Genomic DNA, 10454 nt, shown 5'->3' with positions numbered 1-10454 from the left:
TTTGGGGGGGGGGGGAATGTGCAGATCTGTCCTCGCAGAGGAGGGAGAGCTTGTACCTGAATAAAAATTGGTCTTAACGGTGTCACTGAATTGTTTTGGGCTGGGGGGGGGCCTCTGCAGCTTACCTGGCTGCTTCTTGCTCTGACTGAGGGCTGCTGGGAGAGGGGGCGGGGCTTGTTGCATGTGCTCACCCCCTGGGCTCTTTACTGCCGGAGCTCCGCTCCTGTGCGCTCCTGCAGGGAATGATCCCTGCTTATGTCTAATGGCTTGTTTTTCTTACTGTGGTTTTTAATTGTAAGTCCTTTCAAGCAGGACTCTGCAAAGGCATCATAGAAATATTCTACTTAAATAATGCACTCTGGAAACAATCCTACAGGATCACTGTCAAGTGCAAACTATGCCGTGGATGCAAGTATTTGTGTCATTGGCAAAACCCAGGTCGGCTTGCAAAGGAAAATTTGATTTGTAGAGCGGCAGCAAAAATGCTCATGTCTTTGGAGTTTTATAATTTTTTTTATATGCCAAGCTCTTTAGGGGTGGGCTAAAGCTGTGAAGGTATTTTGGAAAATGGTTTCAAAATAGCTCCAGACATTATTTTTATAACATCTCTCTACGCCATGTTATTGTCTGATAGTTTTATTATATTTGAAGTGAATGGAAGGCAGACAGGGTTGATTTTTAATGAGGTTGTCAGTGCTGCAAACAATATGGAAAAATAAAGAGATAATGTCAACAGAATAGAATGCTGTCCTAGAATAATAGATTTTGCTGTTAAATAAAAGCTAAAAGGTCAACTGGTGATTGTTTACCAAATGGGAGCCGTTGAGTCTGTGGCAGTGGTCTGTGTTGGCACTGACTCCGTTCATCATGGAACACGATCGATGTAAATTTGATGCTGTATTTCAGGAATGACATTAATTTCATAGATCACTTGGGCTGGCGTGATGCAATTCTGCCTAGTGTATTGTTTCCCCATTCAGTTATGCAGCAGACATTGAGGCAGTGAATAGCCATTGTTAGCGCTTCATTTAATGCTCCCTTTATTTTGACTTGGAGCTGCAGTGGCGCAAGTGGTTAAGACGCTGAACTGCAGGCTGTGCAAAGGGCCTTCCTCTGTGGTCACTATACAACATAGTATAGACACACATAGTATAGACACATAGTATAGACACACATTCAACCATATGTATACTTATTTAAAGACCAGATGTTGTATCCTGAAATTATAAAAATAGAATGTGTTTGAATGTGTGTCTATACTATGTTGTATAGTGACCACTGAGGAAGGCCCTTTGAGGCCGAAACGCATTTGGTCTTCAGTTGGAAAGTGTTAACCCATCATGTGTATTAATAATTGATATGCTTTTATTAGTCTGATACTTCAAAAAAAAATTTAACCCTTATATTTTAATATGTGTACACCCTAATAAATTTTGTATTTTTATAATATATATGGTCAGCTTAACCCTTCTGGTTCGCAGTGTTATCTTGGGTTGAGTTTTTCCCTTCTCCCCCTCCCCTTTCCCCCCAGTTTTTTACACCAAAGTATTGTGCCATATTTCACAAGCGATAGTATTTTCTGTATGGGCCTGCCTTCTGTATAGTACATACCATGTGAGAAATTAGGCACAGACACTGCTGGCAGTCTGTTAGAAGTTGACAGTTATGTAGCTAGGGTTGCAGGTCCCCCCGGGGAGGCGGGGAAACCCCCGCTCGAGAGGCCTGTTCCCTGCCGGCCCGGATCAGGCTGCCGGGGGAACCCCACCCCCAAAGTCTGCAACGTGAAGACGCCACCCGGAGGTGACGTCATCTCGTTGGGCAAGTTACCAGGGGACACTCTATCATTCAAGGGAAAACTCTATGGTTTTCCCTCGAATGATTGTGGCCCCACCCCCAACGTGCCCGATGCAATGATGTCACTTCCGGGTGGCATCATTGCGGCGCATGCGTGAGGAGACTCCTGGCCAGGGACAGGACTCCCCCCGCTTTTTGGTGAGTTCGACTTAGCAACCCTATATGCAGCAGCTGAAACTTACTGTGGCTTGTCTGAAGAGTGTTGCAACTACTGATAGGACACGTAATCAAACATTTGTTTTCTGTCTTCTGTCTTTAGGGTGCAGGACAAACTTTCCAGTTTCCAGACTTGTTTCCGGAGAGACCAGAAGCCATTGAGCCTGGTTCTCTTGAGGACATCCAGAGGAAATTCATGAAGGATGAGGCACAGAGGCAGCAAGATGACCCCAAGCGATCAGGAGTCCCTAGGTGGTTTGGACTTTGATGAACTCAACCTGCTGTCTTCCCTTTAAGTAGCCTGGCAGAACTGCAGCCAGCATTGGTCTTCATTTTTTGGTGTGGATTTTTTTTAGACCATTTGTAAATATCTTGCTGGTACCATTTTAATGCAAGAGATTTATTAAAAGAAGAGAAGGGGAAAGAATTTTCTGGCTTGTTATATTCGAGTATCGAAAGATGTATCACCTGAGCCAGTTGCCTCGTTATGCTGTAAATAGCTTATTGAAATGATATCCATTGGAGCATCTGGAAGTAGTATCTATAGGGGGCGGAGCTAACCAACACCAGTAATGATGCAAGGGACCTATCTATAAGAGTCACCGTGTCCTATTGAAGCTAGCAGGCAGGCTAATAGTTTGGGCATTTCCTACTTTTGGAATTACACTTTCCCCCGTACATCATAGAATGGAGATATGTTCTGAGGAGGATGCTTCACAAAATGCATTCTGCCTCCCTGAAGGAGGAGTTCTACAGTTTCAAAACATGCATTATCCAATCAAACGAGAGCCAATAAATGTGATTACTTTGCCCAGCCTCTTTCAGTGCAGTTCATTTGTTGACTTTATCTGTAGAGATTCTCAAGTGTTTGTATCTTATTTCACTTTTTTCTGGTAATGTAAGTGAGCAGGGCTTTTTTTGTAGAAAAAGCCCAGCAGAAACTCATTAGCATAATAGGCCACACCCAACAGCAGAAACACATTAGCATGTTAGGCCACACCCCTGACATCATAGCTCATTAGCATATTAGGCCACACCCCCATGTTGCCAGAAGTGTGGTCGTCCAGCCACACCCACCTTTTGCTTCTTATTCTGTTTACTTTGTTGTCAAAACCCTGGGCTTTTTTTTTGTAGCAGGAACTCCTTTGCATGTTAGGCCACACACACCCTAATAAAGCCAGTCCTAATAAGTTTCTGCTATTAGGTGTAGCCTATTATGCTAATGAGTTCCTGCTGGGCGTGGCCAACTCAGGAGCCAGCCGGAACTCTGTTCCTGTGCGTTCCTGTCCAAAAATAGCCCTGTAAGTGGAGTATCTCTGGGGTTCTGATCTTTGCCATGAATCTCGTTTGGAGCGTCTCCCCCCTCCCCCTTGTTCATGCTTGGGACTGATTTCCGTTTTACTTTTGACGGTACGAGTACATTTGTCGGTTTTCAATTAAGACAGCACAACATAATCAGCCATCTGTGTGGAAGCTTAGCTTCAGTGCTTTTGAGGAAGTCCTAACTCAGATGTAGTGGTCTGTGGCTGGTTATCCCAAAGGCCTATCCAGCTACTTAATCCAACAGGGTGTTTCAGTAAACATATGCACTTTTGCAAACTTTGCACCATTGTTTAGGATGTAGCAAAACAAGAGAAAAATAGACTGGCCGAGGCAAACCAAGATCTGTCTCTGTACTCAGCTAAACATTAGGAAGAATTTCCTGACAGAGCAGTCCCTCAGTGGAACAGGCTTCCCCTCAAATCTACAGGTCTGGCGGCCCTCCCCTTCGTATTGCCACCAACATCCAGGCAGCACCTGGAGATCTCCAAGATCAGTTCTCCTGGAGAAAATGGCTGCTTTGGACAACGGACTCTGTGGAATTATACCCTGCTGAGGTCCCTCCGCACCCCAAACCCTGCCCTCCCCAGGCTCTACCCCTCAAATCTACAGGTATTTCCCGACCCAGAGTTGGCAGCCCTGTAACTGGCTATGGAACAGCTTTCAAGACCCTTGGAACACAGAAGATATGGCATAGGAGGAGGTGCTTTTCTACCTTAGCTGCCACTGCATAACCCCAAATTAACATAAGTCAGGGGTGGAGGGAACCATACCTGTCACCATGAGGCTCTCCTCCCATACTACACACTTGGGGCAGCAAAATTTATTTATTTATTTTATTTATTTAGACATTTTTACCCCACCCTCCCCGCAAGCGGGCTCAGGGCGGCTTACAAGGGGCAACAGCCCATGCATAAAATCCAATAAAACAATAAAATCCTAATAACAGTAATACATAACAACAATAATAAAGTGCTTCAATAACAAGATGGTCCTGAGTGGTTATGATGGCATCTTCGGATTGGCCCCATTGAGATACCACTGTCCAGTAGATCGTTCATGCGTTGTTAGTATCACACAAGATAGGCTGAGCTTCCCAGGGCGATCCCAAATCCTGTTGGCGTAGCCACTGTTGGTGGTGGTGGCAGCGGCGGCCCCTATGTGAAAGCCTGGCGGAAGAGCTCCGTCTGCATAAGGTCCCGCAGGGCCCTGATCTCCTCCGGGAGCTCGTTCCACCAGGTAGGGGCCGCCACTGAAAAGGATCTAGCCCTGGTCGCCGCAAGTTTTACCTCCCGGGGAGGTAAATGACTGGAGACAGCCCTGCCTTATAGCTAAGCAGAAGGAAATAAACATGGCTCACCTCCCTCTATTTTCCCCTTCCCTCTGCCACCCCACCAGCCACAGCCGGGACACTCACCTGGAGCTTCCTTCTAGAACTCGTCGTATTTCTTCCCACAACGGGCCTTACTCCTAGTTAGATATATTGACAAGCAGGGGACCTGTAAAAATCTGCAGGGGACATCTTATTTCCCTGTCCCCCACTATTTCCTCTTCCCCTTCCCTGAAAGCCCCCATAGCTTCTTCCCCTTTCCTGCTTCCTTTTCTCTTTCCCATCCACCAGCCAACCTCCCTTTATGTCTCTGACGAAAGGAGTTTTGACCCTCAAAAGCTTATACCCTGAAAATCTTGTTGGTCTCTAGCATGCTACTGGACTCTGATCTAGATTTATGCAAACCTTTGTCTTCATCTTTCCCTCCTCCTTTTCCCCTTGAAACTTTTACCTAGGAAAAACTATGGCTCTGTTGTACCAGCCTGGGCCAGCTTTAGTTTTGTGGTGCTAGTTGCTGAGCTGGCCCCAGTTGCATGGTGGGGAAACCTGCAAGGGTTCGTGGGGGGCACCTTGCTTTCCCCTGTATCACCCTTCCTGCTTCATTTTTCTTTTTCCCTCCTCCTGGCAGCCCCAGTGTCCTTCCCTTTCCCTGCTTCCCTTCACACCCATCAACCATCCAACCTACCTTTCCCCTCCCCTTCGGCCTTATTTGTTATTTATTTCATTTATAGCCTGCCTCTCTCCATAATGGGGACATAAAACAGCTTGCCTCATTCTCCTTTCCTTCGTTTCATCACAACAACCTTGTGAGGTAGGTTAGATTGAGAATGTAGAACTGGCCCAGGTCACCCAATGAGCTTCCACAGTAGGGTGTTGATTCCAACCTGGGTCTTCCAGATCCTGGTCTGAAACTCTAACCACTACACCACACTGGCTTTTGTGGAGTGGCGGCTGCTGAACTGTAGCAAGCATCCAGATATGCAAGTTGTGTGGTAGCAAGTCACCTGGTTGTTGCTGGCAGGCCTGGACCCCAAGAGCAGAAAGAAGAGGCCGGAATCTAACCCTTACTCTGTTGACTCCAGTGGTTAGACATCTGTGGATTCCACTCTGTAAAATCTTGATGGCTTAATTGGAGGACTGTGTTTCTTGTTATGGGGCACAGGGTCAAACGAGACATGGCCCCCTACCCATTAGCAAAAGTTCACTTGCAGGCAATGTTCCCTCTAAGCGGTGGAGTCTTGTGAGCAAAACGTCTGCTTTGTGAACCAGCATTAAAGTTGTAAGCGAGCGATTTGGCTACTGCATAAATTGGTTTGCGCTGGAGCCATCCTTCCTGGGCGAAGACAAAAATCTGAGCTAGAGGCTAAAAAACTGAGCCAGCTCACACTAACTCAGCTTAGAGGGAACATTGCTTGCAGGTGGTAGACTGGAGCATCTCAAATTATATAAAGCATTACATTAAAGATACAAATAAAGGGCTTGTTGGTTGTGCAAAACAACTTGGGTCAATCAAATGGCCAGGTACTCGTTCTTGCTTTTCCTCCCCAGCAATAAATCAAAGCCTAAAGTGAAGGTCTTTTTCGAATTCCAAGTGGCTAAGGTTTCCTTCTTTCTTTAAAAGAAATCTGAGTGAGTGAATCTATTTCTAGGGTTTTTAAAAAATCTGTGGAAATGAACAACTGTGAATGCCAAAATGCAGAATTTTTATTAACAAGATGCCGACAAAGAATACCTAGGAACCTCTGTAGTTCGTATAGACAAACCTCTATGATAATTAGATATTTGGATAAAGGGAAATAATAAGATTCAGATGAAAGGAAGGAGCTTGTGTGCTGGGAGTACAGTTCAGAGTGGCAAACTGGAGGCAACCAGAAGACCATGAGTGAACGCCTCTGAAAAGTAGGCCAGGGCTATTTTTGGGCAGGAACGCACAGGAACGGAGTTCCGGCTGGCTCCCAAGTTGGCTACACCCAGCAGGAACTCATTAGCATAATAGGCCACACCCAAAAGCAGAAACTCATTAGGATTGGCTACATTAGGGGTGTGTGGCCTAACATGCAAAGGAGTTCCTGCTACAAAAAAAGGCCCTGGGTTTTGACAACAAACAAGGTAAACAGAATAAGAAGCAAAAGGTGGGTGTGGCTGGATGAGCACACTTCTGGTAACATGGGGGGGCGGCCTAATGTGCTAATGAGCTGTGCTGGCAGGGGGGTGGCCTAATATGCTAATGAGTTTCAGCTGTTGGGTGTGGCCTGTTATGCTCATGAGTTCCTGCTGGGCTTTTTCTACAAAAAGAGCCCTGACATAGTGCTGGAAAGGGTACTCCAAATGTTCAAGGGGGTTTCTCAGTGAAGAAAGGAAGTGGGAACTTAATATAGATCTTTCCACTGTAGAACTCTGTGGTTACCCTATGAAGTTGATCACTGGTGAGTTACGAGCTGAAAGAAGGAAATAACTTTTCGTAATGCCATGTAATTAACTTCAGGAGTCTGCTGTCAAAAGCTGTAGTGATAACCCCCAATTTAGAAGCCTCAAAAAAAGAAGTTAGACAAATTCTTGAAGGATAGGACTGTCAACAGCTATAAGGCACAATATCTAATTTGAACACAGGAAGTGGTGGCAGCTACAAGCATGGACGGCTTCAAAAGGGAATTAGATAAGCATATGGAGCAGAGGTCCATCAGTGGCTATTAGCCACAAGGTATAGATAGGGACTCTGGGGCAAGTGATGCTCTGTCTTCTTGGTGCTTGGGGGGGGGGTCAACAGTGGGAGGGCTTCTAATGTCCTGGCCCCACTGGTGGACCTCCTGATGGCACTGGTATTTCTGGCCACTGTGGGATACAGAGTGTTGGACTGGATGGGCCTTTGGCCTGATCCAACATTGGCATCTCTTATGTTCTTAACCTCTATGTTTGAACCTCATATCTCTGAATACCAGATGCTAGGGCCCAGCAAAGGGAGAGGTTTTTCTTTTTATCCCCTGCTTGTAGACTTCCCGGAGCAAAATTTGCTTTCTCTTTGTAAACACTGAATGGGCAGCTCGGTTCTTAAGGAGAGTTCATGTGACTATGCAGAACTTGAAATTACCCTACTACTGACTTCTGTCACTATGAAAAATTTTGGACCTTCTCCACTGACACCTTCTTTTCCCACCCACCCCCCTTCCCCTATCCTTGGCCGTAAGAAATGTTTTCCATTCAAATTTGAAATCAGAACAACTAATAAAATGTTTACAAGGAGACAGCTGTTCCCCTGAGAGGCAATCTAAATAGGATTTTACACACACCCCTTCTGCTCATTAGCTGTCTTCCCCCCCCCTTCTTTTGACATTGTGATTTGTGTAGTTGGTTGCTTACAGCTCCAGAGAGCTGCCTTCTCCCTTCATGTGCAGTAACCAAAACAACTATTTTAGAGTGCGTCATGCTCTTCTTGAACCAGCAGGTTGATCCAAAACAGAAGGGTGGAGTGAATGATCACAAATCTTTCGCCACACAGTAGTTAATGAGAAAATGTGCTGGGTTCATCTACAGCCTTTCTTTAAAATCGACACATTTCCCAAAAGGATATAGGGTTGGATTTACAAGGAGGCGGCTTACAGTTTTGGAAGGACTGGTTCTGCGTAGTAATTGGCCTTTGCCATTCTGCATCTGCTTTACTGCCTCTTTTAATGTTTAGGGCCATCTCTGCATCAGCTGCTGCACGAGATAAAGAACTGTGTTTCCCCAAGGGCTGGAAATATGGGGGGAGGATAAGGAAACTAGCTCTGATAGTTGAAATTTATACCAGGTGAAGGACTGGACTCACAAGCGTCTCCTGTTCCTTCTGGTTGGTCCTGGGGAGGTTGGAAAAATCCCATGGCCATCCCAAGTCTCTGATTGCTGCTGCCGCCTTTTCTCTTGCTCCCCAAGGACTGCCAGAAACAAGCTAGGTACTCCCTGCTACCACTGTCACCTTTAAGACTATCTCCTACCAGACAGAGTCATACATCTAGCAAAGGGGTGTCAAATATGCAGCCCGTGGGCCAGATCAGGCCCTTGGAGGGCCCCAATCTGGCCCACGAGACCCTATTTCCTGCTTCCTTTTCCAGTTCTCTTGCTGCTGCCACATCACAGCTTACTTTACCAGTCTCTCTCAATAGCACAGGAGAGATAGATAGGCAAGCTTCTCCTGTGCGATTGAGAGACTCCTGTAAAGAACTGGCTAAGGCTCTTGTTGAGAGGACAAACTGAAGCAAGCTTTGAAAATACATGGTCAAGATTTTACAAATGGATTGAAGACTACAATACATAAAATATATTGACATACAACCAACCTAGAAGGAATAACAACTTTATTTTTAATTATATGCAAAAGACTTATACAAAAATACAAGGTGGAACATGGAAAATAAATAATTAAATATTGTATGAGGTATTTAAACAGACAATTTAATGATGTAATGGTAACCCCCCATTTATGTGTCCATGTTTGTTTGTGTTTGTCTTTTTTAAAAATAAAAAATTTGACAGAACTGGTTGAGGCTCCTCCGCCAGGGGAGGAGGGAACAGTTAGAGCTCGCTTCCTGGCTAGGCTGCAGGAGACAAAGGGCAGCCTTTCTTTCATTCCACTGGCTGAGGCTCCTTGCTAAAAGAAGGGAGAGAATGAGGGAGAACTTGCTTTTCTGGGCTGCCTCAATCACATGGGAGAAATACCAAGCACCTTTAAGACCAACAAAGTTTTGTTCAAGGTATGAGCTTTTGTGTGCCTTGCTACAGTGTGTGTGTGTTTTGTTGGACTCTTTATGCCAGGGCTCTCCTCAGTGCAACTGGGTTCACTGTATTCATTCACTGTATTCATTCCCTCATGATCCAGTCTTTCTCAGTAAGATAGCAGTGTGAACTATTTTAGAGGAGGAATACCAACAAGCCAGTGAGGTAGAGTAGGCTGAGAGTGTGTGTCCAGACCAAGTTCACCCAGCACATTTCCTTTGTAGGAAGTTATAGTTATTTCTCTGGGGAAGATTATAGTTTCTTAAAGTAGGTTTGCAGCTTACAGATACACACCTGAACAGCATACTCAAGATTGCTACTCAAGATGCAGTAATTCAAAGCAAGAGGTGTCAGACTGTTAAATAGACAAAATATTGCAAGAGTGCTAGTGTTTTAACCATGTTTTATTTGAAGTTTAGAAAATCTTTAATCGTGTTTGTCTGTGTCCTTTATAAAGTTTATATCTCCGCTACCTGGCATTACATTTTATGACCCACATGGCCCGACACAACAAGGTCTCGTTTATGTCAGATCTGGCCCTCATAACAAATGAGCTCGACACCCCTGATCTAGCACTCTGTACCTGCATTGCCATCTGGAAGCTCTACCTAGTTTGCTATGCCTCCCATTACACTCCTACAAGCAACAGCAGGGGTGATCTATCACAACTCTGCAATTCTGAGGTTCCGCTCCAGGGACGGCGAGCTGACCTGCTGCCTCTCCCTTTTGCCACAGTTCATCTGGCAAGACCAAAGCGGTGTGGTGTTTTCCCAAGATCAGGATGCAGTGTTTTTCCTGAGCATTCAAAACATAAGAAACTTTAATCAATTAATAAAAGCAATGCACATGTTCCGATATATCAGCTGAGAATTTGATAAGGCGCATGTGACTGAGAGTGAAATGCTGGGTGAAGCTAAAATGGACTGGACTGGACGAGTTCGCTAAAGGGATGGGTCTAATGGGAGAGTTTTGAGGAGGAGAGCAAAGTAGGGTAGGTGACTGCAGAACAGAAGGTTGCTTGAGGCCTTGAAGGCGATGTGGTAGA

The 10454-nt window shown here is 45.3% G+C and overlaps 1 protein-coding gene across 1 annotated transcript in view; it reads left to right on the top strand.

The window, feature by feature from the left end:
- The window catches only part of MRPL23 (mitochondrial ribosomal protein L23), a 35100-nt gene extending 32279 nt beyond the window's left edge, over window positions 1-2821 (top strand). Inside the window, exon 5 of the mRNA XM_015425759.1 lies at window positions 2114-2821. Within this exon, the coding sequence (XP_015281245.1) occupies window positions 2114-2278 (165 nt within the window). The 3' untranslated portion in view covers window positions 2279-2821. The remainder of the gene's footprint in view (window positions 1-2113) is intronic.
- Window positions 2822-10454: the final 7633 nt, after the last annotated feature.

Source organism: Gekko japonicus, unplaced genomic scaffold (assembly GCF_001447785.1).
Source record: "Gekko japonicus isolate JY-2015 unplaced genomic scaffold, Gekko_japonicus_V1.1 scaffold1792, whole genome shotgun sequence".
Classification (NCBI taxonomy): Eukaryota; Metazoa; Chordata; class Lepidosauria; order Squamata; family Gekkonidae; genus Gekko; species Gekko japonicus.
The sequence above is the reverse complement of the archived record's forward strand: the minus strand, read 5'-3'. Positions and strand labels throughout refer to the sequence as shown.